General features: G+C 38.3%; 1 protein-coding gene across 2 annotated transcripts; it reads right to left on the bottom strand.

Annotated features, from left to right (window-relative positions):
- Positions 1 to 28: 28 nt before the first annotated feature.
- LOC146471472 (lysosome membrane protein 2-like) lies at positions 29 to 22,647 on the bottom strand. 2 transcript variants are annotated; one of them, XM_085119918.1, is made up of 14 exons: positions 22,374 to 22,647; positions 18,619 to 18,776; positions 17,001 to 17,154; positions 16,213 to 16,440; positions 15,561 to 15,652; positions 14,650 to 14,699; positions 13,662 to 13,731; positions 12,658 to 12,836; positions 10,524 to 10,642; positions 9,113 to 9,186; positions 8,384 to 8,438; positions 6,835 to 6,993; positions 4,766 to 4,828; positions 29 to 3,351 (listed from the first exon to the last, which is right to left on the bottom strand). In XM_085119918.1, the coding sequence occupies exons 1-13, from the start codon at positions 22,518 to 22,520 to the stop codon at positions 4,769 to 4,771; spliced, it is 1,545 nt and encodes a 514-aa protein (XP_084976044.1). In that variant the 5' UTR covers positions 22,521 to 22,647; the 3' UTR covers positions 29 to 3,351; positions 4,766 to 4,768. The 2 variants fall into 2 exon arrangements, with proteins under 2 accessions (XP_084976044.1, XP_084976045.1); XM_085119919.1 differs by lacking the exon at positions 4,766 to 4,828.
- Positions 22,648 to 23,333: the final 686 nt, after the last annotated feature.

The following is a 23,333-nucleotide window of genomic DNA, read 5'->3' as shown; positions in this document are numbered from 1 at the left end:
GTGATATATTTTTTTTACTTTTTATCAACCTTCAATAGGTTCTTGAACAACCGCCTTGTTCTGCGTTTCTTTTTTATCTCGCAAGTCATATTTGTTTGAACATTTCGCTATAAAAGCATTCCTCTTTTTGTGGGTAGTGCACTGTACAGTGCTCTACCCACTATGTCGTCAGGCATGTAAGAGTGAGTGAGTGAGTGAGTGAGTGAGTGAGTGAGTGAGTGAGTGAGTGAGTGAGTGAGCGAGCGAGCGAGCGTCCGTCCGTCCGTAACAAACAGGTCCGCAGCGCGTGCACAGCACTACCCACATTACGCGTACGTACCTATTTTTGTTATATTGAATGTACCTTATACATTAAAGTAGCAATAGGCAAAAATGAAATTGCTTTGTTCTATTTTCGTATCTAATTAGTGCTTATTCGAGAAAACTGCTTGCATTTACACTCGGTGTCCAGTTTGCAAGAAATACATTCCAAGAGAGGAAATGTGTTATTTAACCAGAAACGGAAAATTAAGGCAAATAATACACAATCGTGTATTACGTGACACGGTATTGTGCGGACACTCTAAGAGCGGCCAATTCTCGAATTGTCGAAACTTTTCCCGCTTGCCTTATTTACTGTAAATGTGAACTCCATGGGCGAGGTCGCTTTTGTAGAATCCCGAGAAGAATATTTTAATTTTCTTCATCTCGGTCACTTCGTAAAAGAAAGACAAATGTTTCCTTAACCCTTTAAACCCTAATATCAAAGAGCAAATTCTCCTATCTTGTCGCCATACTTTTCTTTTAAAAGTACTGGGGATAAGTTATTAAAATATCAAGAAAATCCACCTTGGTTGATCATATCCTTAATTCTCATGACCTTAGGGATTGAATAAACATTGATATTACAAGGAGGAGTTTTGGATGGTGTGGGAAGAAATGTCTTTCATTTTCAAACGCCCAAGATACCTTGCTTCGCTCTTTCCAAATCTCCCCTTGCTTAAAATTTAGACGTCAGTTCCCATGCAGAAAATAATAGTTGGAAATTACAGTCAACTGTTTATGCGATTACAATTTGCCTTGACTGGTGCAATGGAAACAGATTTTATCAAGAGTTTTATGGCCCGTAGAATTCTAGTATAGCCGCGATCCACTTTGTACGTGGCTGGGGACTGGACTCCGGAGATTTTACTGGTAAAAAACTAAAAAGAAAACTCTGGAAAGAAAACAATCCACTTTAATATTTAAATAATTAAACAAGATTAGATGCCATAGTAGGTTTGAAATTGAACCCTATATCCGGTTTTTAATGCATATAACTGCAGTATCGTCTAAATACTTTTTTAAGTGTTGATCCGTTATTACAAGCTACGTTCAACTATTCGTCTTGGCTAAGTATATTGCAGAAAAAGCGAAACAAGTACAATACGATTTAATAAGTAAAATATTTAAGGTTATATCACTCCCCAGACCGTTAACTCAATCAGCAGTAGCGCACATTTGCTTAAGTGGTGAGCAGAAAATGCCACTTGTTGCTCGAAAATGTGGTTTTTCCGGGAAACCTCTGGGCTCCTACTGGGAGGCAATGGGTGAAGGCTACATTGCCGAACGAAAGTAATTAACACGAGCGCGGAATTCTCACAAACGTCGACGGTTCCAACGCCATTTCGTTCCAAATGCAGTTAAACGAATGCCGAGGAAGACGCTTAACTGTGCTAGCAACAGTTAATCTCAATTAATTATCCCAAACGATCTATTCAAAGGTTGAAACATGCTAAACAAAGAGAGCAACCGTTTGGCTTGGTAACTCCCCCCACCCAACAAGTTGGAAAGTAAATTAGAGAGATTAAGAGTTATGTTAACGGATAAAGGCAGAAATAACCATCTGACCATGTTTATGCTACGTTTGCCTCTCGCTGTTTTCAGTTTCGCATTAAAATTGAGTGGTTTTGCGTTTGCGTTTGCGTTTTTCAAGAAAACATAAACGCGAATCTCACGTTTGCCCTTTGGCGTACACGCGATTCTAGATCTTTCTTATAATGTAAGAAAATGAAGTAGCTTTAATTTTCTACAATATAAGAAGTCTAATTCATATTTCTTACTCTATTCGTGTCGCAAACATATTTTAAGTTTCAGTTTTGCTCCCTGGACTGCTTTAATTTACTGCGAGTTTTACTAGATCACGTGTCCGGAACTCATCCGTTTTTCTGTAGCATGAACTTACAAGGATACCCTTGAGGTGATTTTCAGAACGGTCATTTTTCATTAATAATTCATAAGCTTGTTGACCTATCAAATGGTATATATTACATCACGTGCAGTGACTTAATATCGATAAACCTCCTCCTTATTAGTAAGCGGTGTTTTTCTCGTATGCAAATTTTCAACGTTCACAAAAGCATAATTGTTATGAACTCTATTGACACGCTTTTCCAGGAATGTTTTTGAAGCCATTCAAAAACTCGCGCCGAGTGGTTTTTGACCCGATCGATAAAACACTCCTGCTCGTTTTTTAAACAGTACTTACAATGTAAAGGTAACTAAATGACACTTAACTTAGAAGTACTTTCTTAAACTTAGTCACAGTTAAGCCTTCGCGCAAAGGCATGCTTTGAATGTTCCAGTCATCTACAGAAGTATTTAATGGTACAGCCACATGGTACTTTAGAGTGACTTTCAACTGAGTGTCGAGTGCAATTAAATAAAAAAAACTAGCGCCACTTTCTCCATCTTAAATTAAGAACTAATCTTGGGTTACTCGCCCGCACTTCGCGTCATTTTGACTTCATAGATTTTCTTCGAGTTCTGATTGGTTTGTTGGGTTTTTTTCCGTTTGCTGTGATCGATTAAAGTGATTACTTAAACTTTATGCTTTGGCGACTCTAGCCTGCGAACGCAGACGTATTTCCGGCTGTCGCTTCTCTCGGCGGAGAGAAGCGACAGCCGGAAATACGTCTGCGTTCGCAGGCTATGGCGACTGATTACGAAACCATTCTCAGAATTCAGATCAATAATTCTATATTAATTAATAAGATATCTTTATTCCACCCTAGATTATTACCTTGTATATAATCTATTTGACGTTAGATACCACTAGTTTATCTCCCGGATGAATTAGCAGTTTTTTGGAATACATGAATAACAACATCACCGGATTGAGTACCCTGTCTAATTTTACAACAAATCGTCTTTTATACATTGACGCTGAAAAAAATGGTAAACAGAGCTAACTCGTCTAATTTATTCCATAATTGAATTCGGGGGAGGGGGAGAGGGGATAGGAAATAATTCCGATGGTCTGTACGTTCCTGTCCTTCATCCAATCCACAGAGGTTATAGAAAGCAGCTGACTGCTCAAAGGTCATTTAATTTCTGTGAATTAAAATGAAAAAATATCAGCTTCATTATTGCTACATATGAGGTGGCAATTTTAATATAAGTCAGGAGAAAGTCCAGGAAGCTCTCCTAAACTAGCGTTAAATTAAGTACGATCCCCGCTACTTCAATTATAAGTCCCACAAATGTTAGGCCCCGTTCAGACGGCACTGACACTAATCTGAACATGGCTTTTTTTCGGTGCCCGAAGACGGGCACTAACTTCAAGGGTAGTACTCGGGCACTGTTCCTTTGCATAGACACTGGTCTGAACCGGATTTTGTTCCCGCATCTTTTCCTCATGCCTCCCGACGATACAATAAACAAATTGGCGGGCGCTAAATTGACGAACGAGGACACAATTATTCCTTTGGCACCAAGGAGTCTGGACAACCTCTTTTTCAGTGCCTAGGCACAGGGCACCTAGTCTGAGGGATATCGAATGCATGCGAGCAGTGTGTTTATTTTTGCGAGCACGAGCAGTTTTCAAATTTTTCTTGCGAGCAGAGAGCACTTTAGAAAAATACAGATGGCGAGCAGCGAGTTTTGCGCCAAGTAATAGCTAATAATCTGGCTGACACATCCAAAATAGAACAATAGTTACAGGCTGAACTGTTGAAGAAAGACTGAAGCCAGAGGTAAGGATGTTTCAACCTTTTTGTTTTAGCCATATCATAACTGATTTATCGTTTATGTTTGTATAAAAAATAACTACAAAGGAGGATTAATGAAATTTCGAGCAATCGAGCACATTAACGGGAATGCAAGCATGCGAGCAGTTGCAAAAATTTTGCGAGCACGAGCAAGCGAGCACCCGTGTAATTTTTGGGAGCAATTCGAGCAAAGGCCAAATTTTGCGAGCACTTTTAAATTAAATGGGACCATTCGATACCCCTAGTCTGAACAGCTCAAGCAGTTTAAGGCCTTGGTTAAGGGCTTTTAAGAGGAAAAATGGTTTATTCGAGATAACTTTAACAAATTGAATGACACTGAACTGGAATTTGGCAGATAAAAAGGTCTTGTCATCCTTAACATTTCCAAGCATAATAAGTAGTGCCATAGATCACGTGACATGTCACGTGATCGTTTTCGTGAGAAAAGCAACGATTTGACAGGTTGGCGACGATTTTAAGAGATTACATCAAACAACAACGCGTTTCTAATAAAAATTAAATATCTCCAGCCCTTCAGGTTTGGAATGATCGTCCATTGCTGTCCAAAAAAAAAATTGTCGCCTTGTCGCCCCCAAATGGGGGATGGGGGGGGGGGGGACCGCTTCTTGGTCTAGGCCCCGTTTCTATCCCCACCCCATCACCCTGAAGAGACCTATGCCGAAGGAGAGATCGAACAGCAACAAGGTAGAGATAACCAAAAGCATTTTATATGAATAAGAAATGATGTCTTGTCTTACCCATCATTCCTTATTAATATCTTGCTTGCTAAGAAGAGATGTCTTTTCATCGTCTGAGCCAGTCTGAATTAAATGTTATTACAAATCAGGCGAGTATATTATGCTTGTGAGAGTATAAAATTTGTAATTACGTGAGGGTGCATTACTTTAAAACGAGGGTATTCCAGAAAGACTCATTTGAGACTTGCATTACGGTTACTGCCATGTTTCGCGAGTGCCTCCAGGGAAATCTACCGTACGCGCGCGCTGATTTCGATAAAACCACGGAAAACTGTATATCACTGTAAAGCTGATAAATTGAAGTTTGCGAAAATATCAATTTTTTTTTTATTTTGTCGGATACATAAGCGCTCAGAGGCCTGCAAACTCAATACTAGCGACGTGTACTTAACTGAATTACCCACTCTTACGTAAAGGCGCACAACCAAACAGACTGCACAATGTCAATCAGGAGATAAAAGGCTGACAAACTGTGTCAGGCTTTTTCTTTATTCCTATTGGTTTGTGAGGAAACCCATCCTAAAGATGGACAATGGAAAATTTTTGTTTTCGCGTCATATGTTAACACGCACAAGAAAGAAATGCTTTGAATCACTGAACACCGTGGGCAAAATAAAACCAAACTGAAGGTACTAATATGCATGTAGTCTCCCTCGAAGCAAGAGTACGGGGTTTTTTTTTACACTACCTCTGAGTATATCGTTTTTGATACTGATTCTGAAAATCGTGGATAAAAAGGAATATAATCAAAACGCTTAATGAACAAGCTTAAGGCCTATTAAAAACTTCCCGAAAGTAACAACTACATTTGGCAAATTTTAATGTTTATAAATGCCGAACGCAGCAACCCCCGGAAGTTATTAAACTACCCCAACCTCGTACCCAGTCGCTAACCGGCATTTATTGTTTAGGCAAGAGGATATTAGATAGGCATGAGAGTCTCTCCTCACAGTAATTCGATTTCCACTTGGCCTCAAATCAAATGCACACTCCAAATAATTAATTAAACCCTATGGGCGGATCTTTGTTTACATGTTTATCCTAATTATCCAGGAATTAGCACACATTAACACAAACGACAAACCAAGCTACAAATACAGTCGAACTGCCTCTCGTAAGCAGACACTTGGTCATGTTCTCAGCTACATACAAACACTACATTTTTAACCTCCGATAATCGGACACCTCTCTTAAGCGGACACTTTTTTCTGGCCCCAAGAATGTCCGTTTACGGGAAGCTCGACTGTAAACGGTAAACGCTCTCTATAAAATACTGAAAGAGCTCGGAAATTTTAGCGCTCCCAGAAAATTTGAGCTTGATATGATACTGAAATAGTTTTTGAGTTGTGACCTTTCAACTTATCAAGATTTCACAAAGAATATCTACCCAGTCACGCATTCTTGGTAAATTACACAGTTTTGTAAAGCTAATCTCACTCCACTATTCAACATATTACGCTAAGTTCACCCTGATATACGTTCGGCAATCTGCAAAGTAACTACCTAGAAAAACGCATTGCCTTTCATTTTAAAGGCAAGACGTATATGTTACGGGGAAACACTTTTCAATATGTTGGGCATGTACTGAACTTCTTTATTTGCTCGTAAAATCCTTTGCCATCGAGATTGCATCTCACAAATCTAGGATTTAGATTACAAGGATGCGGGATTTAACAGAGCAATATTTAGTTGTTTATTTTAACATTTTTTTTGTAGCCTTTTCTATTTGTGGTCATTGCCTGATGATGTTGTTGAAATAAACAAAGAAATATTGCTCTGTTAAATCCCGCATCCTTGTAATCTAAATCTTAGATTTGTGAGATGCAGTTTTTCGGACTCAGGTTTATACTTTGTTCTTTTCTCGTGTTTGTGAAATGAATCAATGAGTGTAATGGAACGAATCAGCTATAAATATAACCCATTTACGGAATTTGTTAAAAAAGTTAAATGAAATTCAGTGTTTTAAAATCAGCTCAACTTGACTAATAATAATAATAATAATAATAATAATAATAATAATAATAATAATAATAATGATGATGATGATAAAAGCACCAGGTCAAACTTACCTCTCGACGGGAAATCATCATAAAAATGAATACAAAGGCCACCAGTAAGGAAAGGAGACCCAGTGCAATTAGAAGATATTGAACCACTTTTGTTAACATGATGGCTCTGTAAACCTTACAACGGAATTCCCTCGCTTTCTCGTCACTGATCAGAGCGCTCTGAAGAGACATAAGGTGGAAAAAAAGAGATGGAGTATACATATGAGCGTATGGATGGTGTTTTTAGACGCTGGCCTTGAAACATCCACAACATGCACCCATATTTGTTACGGGCTCATCGAGCTGCCATTTTAAACACGGAACAAAATGAAAAACAAAGTATGTGATTGAATTGAGCATAATGAACTTGGGCAGTTACTTTATGGAATTCCTTATCAAAAGATCTTAAACTTTGCAAATCGGTTAACGTGTCTAAACGCCGCCTTAGGTCTCGCCTCTTAAGTTACTTTTGCACTTCGTCCACTTGATTATGCTATGTTATTTGTTCTATTTAAGTCAACTAGACTATTGTTATAATTATCATGATTATTACAGCATTTCTTTTAGTTTAATGATTAATTTTTTGCTTAACTGTATAATTATATTGCCTCCGAAAATCCTCTTTGGAGAAGTGGCAATAAAGTATGTTTGTATGTAAAAATGCGAAGTTTTGCAGATAGAATTTGACTTCTACGATTCTTGGAAAAAATGTATGTCCAGCAGGCTCCCCCTGCCCGCACTCTATACAGGCCATACATGTAAAAAATCGCCTTTTTAAAAATTTCATATTTTTTCAATTTGATTAGACCTCTAAGAAACGTCCACCCTTTTGCTAACTTCGTTGTGGGAAATTAATTTATGACCTAGTTTTTCAATTTTTACGGCATTTTTAACAATGTCACGCTGAGTGAGGATTGTGCTGCTGAACAACCCCCCTCCCCCCCCCCCCCCAAAAAAAAACTATTTTCTCTATCACTTGATCATTTAATACTGATTAGAAGCATTTCTACCTGTCTGTCTAGAATGCCTTTTAATCATAAAAGGTAGCCAGTCTACAGCCAGAAGCCCTGCTGAGGTGTCATTTGAGATCGCGACTTAACTTGTTTTTTTTTTTTTTTTTATTTTATTTATTTTATTTATTTGTTTATTTATTTTTTTAACTTGTTGCAGGTTACACTGTAGGTTCGTTCCCAAGGGTTTTACCTCGTAAATTTGGAAAGACGACCCTCCCATTAGGCCATTTTCGAGTTGCTTTGAACAGGTGTTGAATCTCAGTACGAGAGCGAGATTGAGTGTAGAGCTCTTCGTGTGAGAATTAGCACCGTTTGCATATGAGTGAAAACTAATTTTCATAATAAAAACTGTCCATGAAGCCTCGCTTTCATAATGAGGTTCAAAGGAACTAACAAAATGGCCTGTTTACAGGGGGAAAACCTTGGAACGACGTTGGGATTGGGGGGGGGGGGGGGGGAATGGTGGGATGTAATGTTGTAGGCAATCAACATCTTCCATCACGAAAATAACAACTTTTCTCGGTGCTAATTAATCCTGAAGGGTAATATTAACGTACCTCATTGACGAACATAACAGGAAGGAAAACTGGTTTAAATTTTCCAGTTGTCTGCCTGCGAATAAAGATGGGAAAGTGAAAAGCTGTAGTAGCTTGATGAAAACAAAGGAATGGTATAATATATATACCAAATAGAGGAGTCATTAGACTAGGAGTAGGTCGTTATTGTTCTCGTGGGAGCCAATTGCGCGTGTTTCGTGCACTCTTTATTATCGCTACGAGAAATAACGGACTACTCTTCACTCACATCACTGTCACTTTCAACGGAACTTTAGCTTTCTACGGTGCTTTCAACTACATCTTCCACCTCGCAACTAATATCACTGTATTTCGAAACATCTTCTTTACTGTCTAACAGGCATTCTTCGCCTAAATCCGAGTCTCTATCCGCTGAAATTTTTTTCAAAGCTTCCTCTGTATTCATCAGACGTGACCGTGACGCCATTTTGGATTTGTCAAAAATAGCGGATATTTTGTGCCCACAATGCAAATTTTCCGACCAGCGGACTTTCTGTTCTTTCCCAGACTCTTCCAAACAATACGGAAAAAAAACAGCAAGCAACCAAAACAAAAAAAGCTGGGAATTACGAAAAATACGAAGAAAATCGTCCGCGTGCTTTCTGCGTGACAGTGTTTCGCCGAAAATCGTCGTTGCAAATCGTCTCGTGTAACATCATTTTTAGGAGTGGTTAAATCTTTTTGATACAAGCATGAAATTATGTTACTTACTTAATAGTATCCACTGATTCCAAAGCCACGTTGATCTGAACCCTTTTCGCAGCGCGCATGACAATTCCAGTTATCTGTTTTTGAAATTAATAAACAAACAAACAAACAAACAAACAAAAACAGATAAGTACAGAACCTCGCACAGTCTCTTCAATATATCAAACACGAGACACAGTGTTTCATCGCATATCAAACACCGAGAAGAGAGTTGAAAATGCGACGCATAGCGGAGTATTTTTGACGAACTTCGAGGTTTTTGATATTGTGATGAAACACTGTGACGAGTGTTTGATATAACTTCTCAAACAAATTGATTCTGAAGGGGAAATTAAGGATGCAAAAGATATCCAAACACGTCACAGTGCATGATTTCCTTTGCCTTTGGCTTTTAAATTATTAATGATTTTGAGAAATTTTCTTGAACAATTTGTTGTGGACCCGGACCCGTCCAAACAGAGGCATGAAAAAACATGTCACACATAGACGGTGATCGCTGCAGTATGTACGTGTGTTTGTTAATTAATCAACTTGTCTAATGCTACATCCACATTTATGCGTCTTTGAAACGCGTTGTACTCGACTGATACGCTACGTAAAACGTTACTTTCAGAAACCTGTGCATGCGACAAATAGACGCGGTCGCGATGTCGATGTTTGTGGATTTTTTGCGTGAAATCTCTGATTTCGCTGTCCACACTCGTACGATCGTTCAGTTTTCAAACGTCTTCATTCTAGAGAGCGGTCTCTAATGTATGCGTTTCCATAGGAACGATCAGCGTTTTGGACTATTTTAGTGTGGACGCAAATCCAAAAGGCATCCAAATGTGTGCGTTTTTAAAGGAAGGCGCGTTATTGTGGACGGGGGAAAAGTGAACAGTTTAATCTTGTGCAAAATGTGAATTAAAGCACAGGCAGCCCAAGCTCACATCACTAGTGAGCGTGTAATAATTAATTACTGGTGGGATGATGGCCCTTACTAGCCGGTCTCGAAGAATGCTTTAAACTGTGAAATAACCACTAAACGCATAAAAATAAACCAGAGGAGCGTCAGTTTTATTCATTTTATTGAATGAAAGTTAAAATTTAGCATTATTTAAAGTTCGGAATCGACAATATTTTATTCCCCATACAAAGTCTTACAACCCGTTAAAATTCCCCCACTGCCGCTTGCACTCAAAAGTCGTCATCCCACTCGTAATTAGATGTTAAACGCTCTCTAGTGACGCGAGCTTGTAATGAAAGCATCAATAAGCTTCCCATGCAGTCGTTTCTAGCGGGGTCTAGAGGTTGTGTTTTCACGACGCTGGATGTCTCGCTTAATAGAGAGTAATACTGTTTGACCCCCTAAACTGAAACGATTGCGAGGGTGGCTACAACAAACCAAATTAGCTCTCCCCAACCCTTTTCTTACCGGTTCCACGTCGAGGTAGGTTTCATGCTCACTTTTCACCGGATCGAGTCCGTTCACCGTTTCTAATAAAGACTTGTTTGATTGATAGAAATGCGGCGGAGAAAAGGCAACCGGGGGATCTTAAAAATGACCAAAATAAAGCCTCTTGTTAGCATGAAACAATTATTGCCTACTTGAGGAGCTGGAACGTGAAACTATGCCCCAGCATCGCTTTAGAAATTTCCCGAAATTTACCCTTTTATATTTACTGTCGTTTTGATTTACAATGTTGTAAATTTATTGTTGTTGTCACTGAAAAGCCATTTTTAGGAAGTGTCATTAAAGTTTGTAGTGTATTGTAATGACTCCGTGTATGATTTGAATGTCTTACAACAAGAATCGTTTTGAATGGACATGATTTAGTCTTTTGCAATTAGCTATTTATGGGGAGTTTAACAAGACTAGCCTATCTCTGTATATTAAGGACACCAAACGAAATGCCATTTTTTCTTTTGCAAGATCGTTTTCGATCCACCTTTAAATGTGATATTTTAGTACTCCTGCACAGTTTTAGCTGTTTTGATTCTTTAGCTCAGCTTCCAAGTTGCAGAAAATTTTAGCGCGAGGGGACAAAATTTCTAAGCGTGAAGTAAAAATCAACGATTAAATGAAACCACGTTTCGTAGTCGTCATGGCGTCATTTTCAAATTCAAAATGATTAAAAAAGCTATCAGAAAATAGTTCGCTGAAGATTAACATAATCAGAAATAATTATGTAACGTCATGCAAGTAGTTTAACTCGAATTGAGTCAGATTGGACATTTACATGTAAAGGGGCAAGGTTACGGAGAGTTTGCTGTATGTTGGCCAAAACGGCTCAATGCATATTTGACAAAAAAAACCCCTTCTTTAACGTGAAATTGCTCTTAGGGCACTGGAAAGAAAATATGAAATGGTTTAGCCGCGGAAGAGTAAACTATAAGTAGATTTTTAGCAGTTTCTTCAAAATTCACAGTAGGAACTTGAAAACATTGGCCAATATTTTCAAGTTGCAATCCATTTCCATCCAAGCCATCTGCAGGCAGAAATGATTGATACCAGTTTGTGTGCCCTTGTAGGGTTATTGTTAACAAATGAACCATTATTTTAATGTTCCAATCAATACAAATATGATTTTTTGCTATTCAAAGCTATTCAGCTATTCAGACACTTGAAATAAGTGAAACTGCCCCTTTAAAGATGGTGATAACAATTTAATTAGCAACATTGCATGCCCTAGGCAATCGAACTTACTTTAACACTCCTTAACTGAGGTTGAAATACTCAGTTTGTCAAGGTCTTTCGGGGTTATACAGTGTTGGTCACTATAGTGCTTTTCAACAGAAGATGACCGGCTCTTGCGCTCAACCGCGCGCGCTGGTGTAAGTGCCTGAGTGTATACCGGCTACATCTTTTGCATAGTATCATCAGTTATGTCCTCCCCGAACGTAGTCATTGTCTTTGCTGATGAATTTATCATTGAAACGAAGCGACAGTATTGTAAGGTGAAAACTGATGAGGCCGTTAAGTGTCCGACGTAGACTAACACACAACTCCCGGAATAGCGGGCAATGTGGAATGCCCTTCTAATGCCCCCCCGCGGGGGAAGGAATGGCACTGCAGGAAGTTGACTGATGCATAATATCTGAATTGCGCTATGATATGTTATTTAAGTACGGTGCCTAATTTTGTTACTGCGCATACGCATCTCGAGATACTCGGGTTTCCTATGGGTGGTGCCTATTTATACAGGGATATTTTTGCGCGGTTTAAAATCATGCGGAGAAAGCAGAACTTTTTTTTAGCAAGTGCTTTCCATATCCAAAAAGAAAATATATAGGGGGTAACCATGCACTTTTCAGAGATAATAAAGCTTCAATTTGGAAAAAAACGCCATACATTGCTTTGTATTTTACTGCTTTTTAGAATACTTGTTGCTTATTTATCTCTAATAAAAATACGCGGTAACCCCCAATTTTCTTGTTGGTTTTCAATAGCCCTTGCTAAGATCTATTTTTCCCGCACAGTAATGAGCCGTGCAAAAATAATTCAGTATTAGTAGGCACCGTCCATAAAACTTGTAAACAATACAACTCATGAGGCTAGCTTGACTTACTCATTGGCTGGCAGAGGCTGACATTGAGCAAACCAGTTGGTAGACAGCCCGGGGGGACACAGAATCCCTTATTTGATGGATTCACATCCCCGCTTAGGTACACTTCATCTGGCACTGTAAAGCGGTACAGTTCAATCTTCTTGACCTTCTCCGTAGATTGATAAGTGACGTACAGCGCTCTGTGGGAAAATACAAACTAACACTCAATAAAAATGGTTTAAACTTGTTGCAGTCATTTACGGTTTCTAAATTTCTATCGACACCTACTGATCCTTGCATGATTTGTTTTGTTTTTTGTTTGATGAAAAGTGCGCCTTCCTATAGGGAAGACAGAGACCACTGGAAACCAATTTTAATGGCTATATCAAATTTTCGTTAAAGATATTAGGTCATACTAAAATTGTTTCCAGACAAGCCCCGCCAACTCGAACTTCCAAGGGACACAGAAAAACATGTTGAGTTAGCGGGGTTGTTATTGAATTTCAAGTATATATACTTTTGATTATAAATAAAATATCGTAATTTCATCCTTTTTTCACAACCACGATTTACTTTGGTGCAATGAGTAAGTTCAGTATAAGAACTTTTTGATAAGAACGTCTAGTTGGGAATTTTAACCCAAGTTTTAAGAACATATTAAGACAGAACAAAGGCTGAGATCTAGTTAAGGACGTTTCCATACGTTACAATCACATTATCAATAACCAGTGAGAAGCAAAACCAAAACCAATCGTGCCTTGGTCGCACGCGTTTTCCCGCGCTTGGCACCGCTTGCATGTATTTGGTTCGATTTGTGATTGGTTCATTGTGCTGTTTGCATCTTTTGTGATTGGCTAGAGCAATAACATTGGGCTTGGTTTTACAACACTGACTTGAACCTGCTCTATAGTCTGAAAATGAGTATGGATTTTAGAGACTAGGTTTAAAAACGGGTATGAATGGATTTGTTACATAGTTTGGTCTGAACCTGGGTCAGCAAGTGTGATTTCCTGGCACAAACCTACCTGCAAATATCGGGAGAGAAGATATACAATTTGTCGTCTTTCGAAACTCTTGGAGTGAACTGAGTTCCATCTGCATGCAAAAAGGTTCAGATAATTAAATCTGGTCAAATTTTCATACTTTTCAACATATTGTGAAAATACCTAGAATGGAAAAAAAGTTTGGGAAAAAAAACAGACCGTCACAAGCAACGCAAGCTACCGGATGAGTGCAAAATGGTACAGAACAAAGTCAAGATCGACTGTTTGGATAATTTTTTTGCGAGCGTAAGCCTTGATGCCCCAAGGGCTGAAAATGCTAAATATATGTTTTAAATTCCCAATCGGGGCTAGCGAAAAGGTATATAATTGAGCGCAATTCTAATCTCGAAGGCAGAGTCTTCCCCTCTTCAATGCGTCTGAGGGTGATCGAACATCATAGCAAGTGGCCGACTCGAATCTTTCCATTTGCACACTCAAATCCAGTTATGTAGACCTTAAAATGGAGTTGGGGCAGTTTTCGCGTGCGCTCGTGTTTTCAGGCTTTTTTTTTTTTTTTTTTACTATCGCTAAGAAAATTAAGGGTGTACTAGTTGTCTAACTAAAATATGGCAACGGAAATAATATCTTTCCTTGCGGACCGTCTTGGTTTCCCGCCAGAAAATTTTAGGGTCTGTCACAGGCTGTGCGAAGTAAATTCAATGGTAAGAGACAATGAGGGTTGACTGGATATCTTAGTAACAGAGAACTAGAATAGGACATTTTCACTATGGCGTCATTTTACTACAACTACCAGAATTCATTTCGTTTTCCTTTTCAAATGCAAATTTTGTAATCCCAGTGAACAATAGCTCTAATTAGTATGAGAAAAGAAAAACCAGAAGGATTCTGGTAGTTGTAGTAAAATGACGCCATCATGAAAATGGCCTATTCGCAGATCAAACGACAGAAATACTGTGAACTCTGTCCTTATTGCACATAGATGTACGCTACAGATTTTGTGTACACTTGCCTGTGCCATTGATCATGTTTGCATATCTGTCACTCCACCAACTTAATTGGCTGGAAAATAAGAACAAGTCACCAAGTTTAAAAATCTAACAAAGTGAATTTCTATTAAAAATCAGTGTTTGGCTAGTGCGTTTTTCCTGTCTTGAACGAGGGGGACGCGTCGAAACAGCCAATTTTTTAAGTCGTCTGGCGATATAAGGAGCCATTTTATGGTAATTTGAATGCTTGTGACTGAAGTAAGAAGAATTTAACAGTTTTCTTCAGTGTAAATATTCTTTTCAAATTTCCAATTGTGAAAACCATCAGTCTTGAACGCTTCAGAGTGTTGTTACAGTTAGCAGTCACTTTCTTCGCCTCGTTCTTGGCCGGGTGCCCATGGAGTTGTGTGTATTGAGCCCGGTATTGGCCTAATTTAATGATGGTACCTCCAAATACCGAGCTAGTTTTTGCGCAACTTTGAAATTATGACTTTGCGGATAAAGCAGATCTAAGCCAGAGCTATTTTAATCCGAAAAGAAAATTGGGGGTGACCACGCAAACTGTTCAAAGATAATTAAGTGATCATAATTCTAAAAAGATTTAAACTACATAACAGTGTATGACATTTCCCCAAACTGAATTAAAGCTTAATTATCTTTCAAAAATGCGTGGTCACCGCAGTTTCCTTTTCAGATTGCAATGGCCCTTGCTAAGATCTGCTTTTTCCCGAATAGCAATTTAAACCTCGCAAAAATACTTCTACGTTAGTGGGTACCGTTCTTGAAGGAACCCGCGTTTGTGGAAACATGCATTCCGAGGTGCGCAGAACGAATGCGCAATAAAACATGTAAGCGACGCCCTTTACGGGGTGACATAGATCATCAGTTAGCGAGCTACAAAAGTTACATCCAAGAGCTGTTTCGAATTGCTTACGGTGCTCCTCTCCACATAGTGAATTGCTCCAGTTTTTCTATGTCCACTTGTCCAGTATTAACAGCACTGATGCCATAATATGTGTTGTTATACTAGCAAAACAGAAAAAAAATCCAGGTTATAAGTACGTAAATCATGATCATTCGGGTGAGTGCACTCCTGGGAAGGACTGTTTGAGGTGACATTAGTCTTTAATATACTAGAGGACGCATTATCCGTCTGGACGAACTTAGGCAAACATTTGTTGTTCGTCTGGTTATGCGTCTCAAGTACAAAGACGGGCACAAGACGCATTATCAGTCTAGAAAAATAGCTTCCGTTGAGCGTCGTTGAAGACGGACAACGGAAGATAGTTCGTCCACCAGACGCATAATGCTTCTTGTGTCTGTCTTTAAACTAGAGACATAACCAGACGAACAAATAATATTTAATGTTCAATTTGCCCAAGTTATTCCAGACATTTGACATTTAAGGCCAGTTGGAATAATCGCGACGACGTTTGAAGAAACGCGAATTCATGTTAACAGTGACGATTCCGCTGCCGCTGCCGTCGTCATCGTCGTTGCTAATTAAATGCTCCCTATTAATAACCCTGACATAACCACGATCATCACTGATCTAAAACCGAGAAAACATGGTAGGAGTCACACACCTGCAACTGTACATATGATGATGCTCCTTCTGCGGCAGTGCTGGGACAAGCTGGAGATTTTAAATTGACTATTGTGTTAAGCAGGGGATCAGTGTATCCCCAGAGAAATTCATGCACTGTCTTCCGGTGAAACAATTTGACCTCATATGCGTTAGCAACTTGCTGGAGTAGCCCCAGGCAGCTAGTGTAATTCGTCAAGTCTGTATTTTTTAACTTTAATGCCACAGTCTGCGAAAAGAAAGAAAATAGCAGTAAGATAATGACTATGATAGAAGTAACAATAATCTGATCGATAACTAAAGGGATTGATGGGCTAAAATTAATATCAAAAGTTTCGTTACTCGCACGCACTTATTTTCAGTGTGTGAACCCTTTAAGCCTTAACAGTGATCAGCATCAAATTCTCCTTGTAATATCAATGTTTATCCAACCCCTTAGGTCATGAGAATTAAGGATATGCATGATCATCTAAATTGAATTTTCTTGATATTTTAATAACTTCTCCCCAGTACTTTGATAAGAAAAGTATGGGGACGAGATAGGAGAATTTGTTTTTTGATAAACAGCTTTATTGGCCATAGGGTATTTGCCTGTTATGAAGGGACCCTTTCCATTCGACCAGAAATTCTGGATGAGGAATCGATTGAAACAGAAATTTCCCAGGATAAAGTTTTCGGAATCTTTGGCATACCTATTATTATTATTATTATTATTATTATTATTATTATTATTATTATTATTATTATTATTATTATTATTATTATTATTATTATTATTATTATCCTTACCAGTAAGGGAATGTTGACGGTCACAAAGGAGTCATTTCTGTCATCACAGCCAGCGCAAGATGTTTCTGGATCAAAGATGTACGTTCTGTTCGGCATGAATGTTACAATGCTTTTATCACTGGTCCAGTTCAGCACCTCGTTTGATCTAAGCTCTCTGCAAATGAGTGTTGAAAGGAGAAAAATGCACTCACAAAATAGCCAACCTTTAGAGTTACGTTTTTGGAGTCAGTCGTGTGAAGTTATATAGGCATTTGCAAAGCCAGTTCTACCCACGAAACTATGAATCTCACTGAGATCATTTACAGTTTGTGTTACGTCTTTTTTCTTATAATTAAAATGCCATTTTATCCGACTTTCATCGCTCCGTCTTTGCAACTGCCGGTAAAATGTTATGTTGTTTCATAATAATTATTTATTTTTTTCAGCACATTGAGGAAATTCAGGAAAATTAGAAACTGAATTGTATCTTATGGGGGGCCGGCATTGAAGGACGCCAGCAGTAGGACTACGCTGAAAAACATGGTTTGCATTTTGTAGTTTATGGAAAAGCTGCCGCAAAATGCATTGTCATGAAGTTGATGATCGACTGCAAGTGATAACGAGCTACAATGCCATAGAAGAGCGTATCAGCTTGGCTACTACAAAGACTTTTCAGTCGAAAACATTTCATAAACATATGACATTATCGGAAAGAATTTGGATGACCTTCGCCATCGTCATATTGCGCTAAGGAGTCACAATAAGCCATTTCCGAGTTGCTGTCAACCTCATTACGAAAGCGAGGCTATGTGCAAAGCTTTTTATATGAAAATTAGGCTCGTTTTCATAATGAGGTTTAAAGCAACTCCGAAATGATCCGCTTAGATTATAGTCTTGGGTTTCAGAACTGAACGCCATAAGCCGTTGTAAAAAGATTCATTGTCTCCTGTTTATTTATGGTCTTAGCTTGTTGATTCCTTATTATTATTATTATTATTATTATTATTATTATTATTATTATTATTATTATTAGTAAGTATATAAAAACGTTACAAAACGAGGACCGAGGATGGTTATTATTGTTTTTAAATCAAATTTTGGTTTATTACAATAAGAGAGAGTCACAGAGTCAGTCATGTAATTGAGTTGAACAAATGGACAGACTAACGTTGTCGGTTCAAAGCATGAAGCTAAAAGACAAGACCGAAAGTTTACGTCGGATTTTTATGAATAAATTCATCAAAATCAGTCATGCCTGGAGAAAACAATAGGTTTTAATTAGAAGTACAATGACCTGCACGTGCAGGGATGATTTTGATGAAATTATTCATAAAAAATAATCCCACAAAACATTGCGGTCTTGTCTTTTAGCTTTATTTTGATCCGACAACGTTAATCGAAATAGCTGTATATCAAGGCTAATTGAACGTATGAAGTAATGAAATGAAGTGAAGTAATTAAAGGAAGATGTTGAATTCTCTAGAGGCTTTAATTCCTTCATTAATGCTAGGCCTTTAAATTCTTAATACAGAAAGCCTCAAAAACGGTAGACTTCTACAGCCCAATTGTCTTTCAGCTCCTTCCCTTCCCTTGCCTTTCCTCATACCTTTACAAATAGAGTCAAGCCTGCGCCACATACCTGTAAGAAAAAGGCCCCATTTGTGTCACATTTGGAATTGCTCCATCCATTACTTCATCTGGGTTTGTCAAGTTGAACATAAAGTACTGCATGTAAATAGGAGTGGATGCATTTGCCCATTCTTTATACACTAAACTGCCAGGTTTTAATTGCACCTCCTACAGCAAAACAAGCAAACAAACAAACAAACAAGAATAAACATGGTACAATTTTGTCTAAAACAGGAAACTATAAGATATATATATATACTCCTGATAGGGGCACTCGGATTTCCTTTTTCCGAGCATGCCTGTGTCAGTCACTGAATAATACATCACTCTCAACAGCAACCTAGTAACCTCAGCACTGTCAGCTGAGAAATCTTGTTGACTCAAGGTTTATTCTCGATTCTGACTAGTTTTATCTTATAACTACAGACTTCATCTGGGAGTTTGAAGAAGATTACATAGGGAACTTCTTTTGTACATAACTGTTTAAGTGAATTAGGGAGTGAAAAACGAATCCTTCGGGATGAGTGTAATGTTTTAAGTCTAAGTTAAGAGCTCACGGATTAATAATGGTAATTGAACTGAGTGACGTGCAATTTTGGTCTGAAAAATACGCGTGATTGAGCGCGCAGCGTGAGTTCGATTTGAAATCAAAAGTATGATTACACCCATTTTGAAATCATACAATTTTTTTATCAATATTAATATTTATTTATCCACTGAAGCCATAAAATTTAATTGTTTATTATCATTTCATTTCATTTTCATGGGCTAAAAGGATGCGATTTAGAGCACAAAAATTGTATAATTCGCGTGAATAAATCGCACTGTTGACAGCCAATGAGATTGCAAGGATTACCAGTGATTTCAAAATGAGTGATATAAAACATTTAATGCTTGAGCCACAAAACAAGCGGGAAATTAATCACACAAGTTTAGCCCAGGGGAAGGGCTCTCCGATAAAAGTGACGGGGGAGATCGTCTGAAATTTTGAAAAGACTGGCCCTACTGAGGTATCAGAATTCTGTTTTGTGAGCGTGGTTCGAAAAATGTTTTACCCCTAAGACGCACCAACTTTAGATGAATACACTAACTGACAATTCTTAATAGAAATAAGAATTATTCCTTTGAATACCTTCCACTCGTAAAGATTTGTACTTCCTTTCATATTTTTCCGCTAAATGCCCTAAAAGGTACCGGCACACCTCTAACGGAAGTCGTTTTAGATTTTACCAACGCAAGTGGGCGGGGGGAAGGGGTGACAGCGTACCAAACCTAGCCCAGATCTGAGGCCTGTACAACCAGCTTCGGCCATATCCAGCCTTCGTTAGTGCAAACGGTAACAAGGGGGAGTTTCCTTCTCGGTTTCTGTGAAGTCTTGTGTGTTTAATTATTATGAATGGCCGGTGTTATGACAAATCATCCATTAGCATTTTTGCGTATGCGTGGAAGAACATTCCTTCCCGGGAGGCATGTTCCCTTTTCTGGTTTAAACTGGTAACGCGGCGAACGAAGGAAGTGCTCCCAAAGTTTCGTTCACTGTTTATCCAAAGAAAAACTCTTTGAAGAGCAATCGCCGACAGGCCGTACAAGTCTTTATAAACGCTTTGAATACCTCGGCCCAGTTGTTCAAAGCCTGATTAAGCTAATTCTGGGTTAACGTGAACTTTGATTCGAGTTTAATTACTAATGAATAAAGTTTTGCCAAAAGATTTTTGTGCCTCAGTTTTGACGAAAACTTTTTTTTATCATTAGCTAACAATTAGCTTTTAAGAACCTTCTCAGCGAGCGAGCTGAAAACTTCGGTTAACTTTTAATCGTGGATTAGCATTAATCGGCTTTCGAACAACCGGACCCTGAATATGAACTTGGTGTCATGTGCTCGTGCCTCGTGGTTCTACCTCGTTCCCAAGAGACAACGCATTTCACGGAACAAACAGGGGCGCAGCGCTTGCTAGGATGGGCGCTAAACGCGATACCTTCCTTTCTACAACAGTCTACACACTACGCACCACGTTCGACTGAAGAGAGGCGCGTGAGAACGAGCCAGTTCGTATTCGACGTTGGGCGGAAACGTCTTGATGTTTCCAGCTAATATGATAATAGTCATAATGATGATGATGATCATTGATAACTAAATAAACAAATAAATATATAATTAAATACACAAATAGATAAATAAATAAATGCTGTGCAGCTTTGGACACAGTAGTTTCGTTCTTCAGTAGTGTGAACAGAGAATCGAACCGACGAGGAGCGAGGATTGGATTCTAGTGGAAAGTTGGCGGCAGTTTTGGGCCAGTTCTGTTCACACCAGGCCGGAGTATTTTTCACAACGGCATAAAATGCTATCCAGCATAGTGTAGACATAGCCTAAGAAACAAGTTTTGCTTGCTGGCACGGAAATTTACCACGAATCAAATGTGGTCGGCTGCGAGTGCCTGAAACAAACTACCAAGAGAGTTACGTGAGCTAAGAACACTTGCACAGTTTAAAGTCAGAACATTTACTTACTTGATGAACATGAATAGGCCCAATCATATTTGTAAAAGCGATGCTTAGTTCATTTTGTTATATTTCTCTAACTATTTTTTACCGCTGTTTTTCAAGAAAATATTTTTTTTATATTTCTTATGTGCTGCTCACCGATTAATACCAGTCTATCAACCTTTTTTGTTTGACTGACCGGTCTTTTATCAGTATAAATAAAGTTGTTATTATTATTATTATTATTATTATTATTATTTATTATTATTATTATTATTATTAATTATTATTATTATTATTATTATTATTATTATTATTATTATTATTATTATTATTATTATTATTATTATTATTATTATTATTTTTAATCGAAAGTAAACGGATTCTGAAAATTCTTTTCGGGCCTGCCAGTTTTGAGAGCGAACCTACTGAGATGGCACAGAGTAAAGAGACGAATAAACTGAGTTTCCGTTGTAGGCTCTAGGTCTCGCTGACCTCACTGTGAAGCTAAATTTTGATGTAAGATACCAGAAAACTACCAATACGACGCGTGACGCACGTGCTATGAAACGCGTGACACATGTGCCAAAACATACTTCCTTTTTGCACATGTCATGTACGCTACATGTATAGACACAACACAAGAGTCATTTCACAAACAAACCTTATTTCTTGAATTTGTCGTTTTGATGTAGCTTATTAGAAGAAGAAAAATAAAATTTTTCACGAGTGTTTCAGGAAATTGTTAAATGCCGCGAGCCACTTCCAAAATTACTATATCTTCCTGCTCATGAAGTAATGAACTTTTGAAACAAAAACACAAAAATATTTCAAAGACGTTTTGATGCTGACTTAGATTTTAGAATTATGAATAAAGAATACTCAAATCTAAAAAAAAAAAACAAAAACAAACTAGAAAAATGACTAGGCAACGAATCAAAATTTGTGATTTTTTTCCGAACTAGTAATCGGAAGGTCTTAGGTTCGACACCTGATAGGGGCACTCGGTTTTTTTCCAAGTATGCCTGTGTCATTTACTGATTAATACATCATCCTCATTTTTGACTTTGTTTCACAAAAACTTGTTTAATCGTGCAATTCGAAATGAATAGCATTTTATTGAAATGGCCTTGCTGTCGGGGTCATTTTTGAAGGACGGTTCACCGTGTATTTTCACACCTCTGTTTCCATATCAGAAAATTCTCGCCTGTTTTGATCTTGTTTACCACAGTTATCACAAAATTGTTACAAAATCTCCACATGAATCTTTTAGGTACATACCTGGTCAACTTTTTCCCTGATGAGTTTGGAAAATAATCCGCCGACACTAAAAACCAAACCAAGGGCCAGAAGAACGACTCCAGCGACCGCAAAACAAATTATTACTGTTTTCGTGCTACAACACTTGCAAATTCCCTTGGACGGCATCACAACGGTGCAACAAGTATAAGCTAGGTGTGAGCTCGCAGAGTTTTAGAGATGTTCTCAACCGTGAGTATAATAGGCGAGCAAACTCTACCGCGTACTGATTTATATACAGTGATCAATGCATGAATCGAACGTATATCTCGTGATTTTTGTATAGAACATAACACTCTGGGAGGGTTATTTCTAATTTTAGCATATATTATTGTCGCAACGTCGCTCCGTGACGAACATTGTGAATATTTGTGTTTGTTCCAACGATCAAAGATCATGGGTAATTTAAGTTATAACAAAGTTTGTTGTGCCAAGAATTGTAGCTCAAGGATGCTCCATATATGGCGTGAATCAAGAGAGAGCAACGTCCAGACACTGAAATACTTCAATTGTTGTATCCTGTATTAAATCTCAGATCGTTGTGTGTCCTTTTAAAGACGTATTTGTGTAGGCTAATACAGATTGATCTTTTCGAATGCTTTAATTTAGCTGAAAATTTAAGCTGCAGAAAGTTTGAGGAAACTCAATATTATTCCCCGAATTCTAGCTGTTGTTGGTGTTACGAAAATGCCAGTTGACCTTTTGTCGCATTTTTAAAGACATAGTTACCGAAAGGTATTAGTTTTCTGTAGGCTCGATTTCCGCCGTCTTCCGGGTCCGGTCCTTCGGGGGGATGAGAGCGGGCTCGTTTTCCCGAACCGCGACTGGTAATCGAGCCTAAGTTTTCTGGGGCTACGAAAATTTTGAACTGAAATTTTGCTGCAGAAAACTGCAGATTTCTTTACGACTAAATCCGGATTTCTGAGGCGATTAACTGGACAT

The sequence above is a fragment of the Pavona decussata genome, unplaced genomic scaffold, assembly GCF_977016875.1.
Source record: "Pavona decussata unplaced genomic scaffold, jaPavDecu1.1 SCAFFOLD_102, whole genome shotgun sequence".
Taxonomy (NCBI): domain Eukaryota; kingdom Metazoa; phylum Cnidaria; class Anthozoa; order Scleractinia; family Agariciidae; genus Pavona; species Pavona decussata.
This window is presented reverse-complemented; position numbering and strand designations above follow the sequence as displayed.

Coding starts and splice junctions, on each gene's coding strand:
- LOC146471472 (XM_085119918.1), bottom strand. CDS start 22,520: ATGCCGTCCAAGGGAATTTGCAAGTGTTGTAGCACGAAAACAGTAATA. Junction 13,732..14,649: donor AAACATGATCAATGGCACAG/GCAAGTGTACAC, acceptor TTTTGCATGCAG/ATGGAACTCAGTTCACTCCA. Junction 10,643..12,657: donor CAGCCTCTGCCAGCCAATGA/GTAAGTCAAGCT, acceptor GTCATTTTTAAG/ATCCCCCGGTTGCCTTTTCT.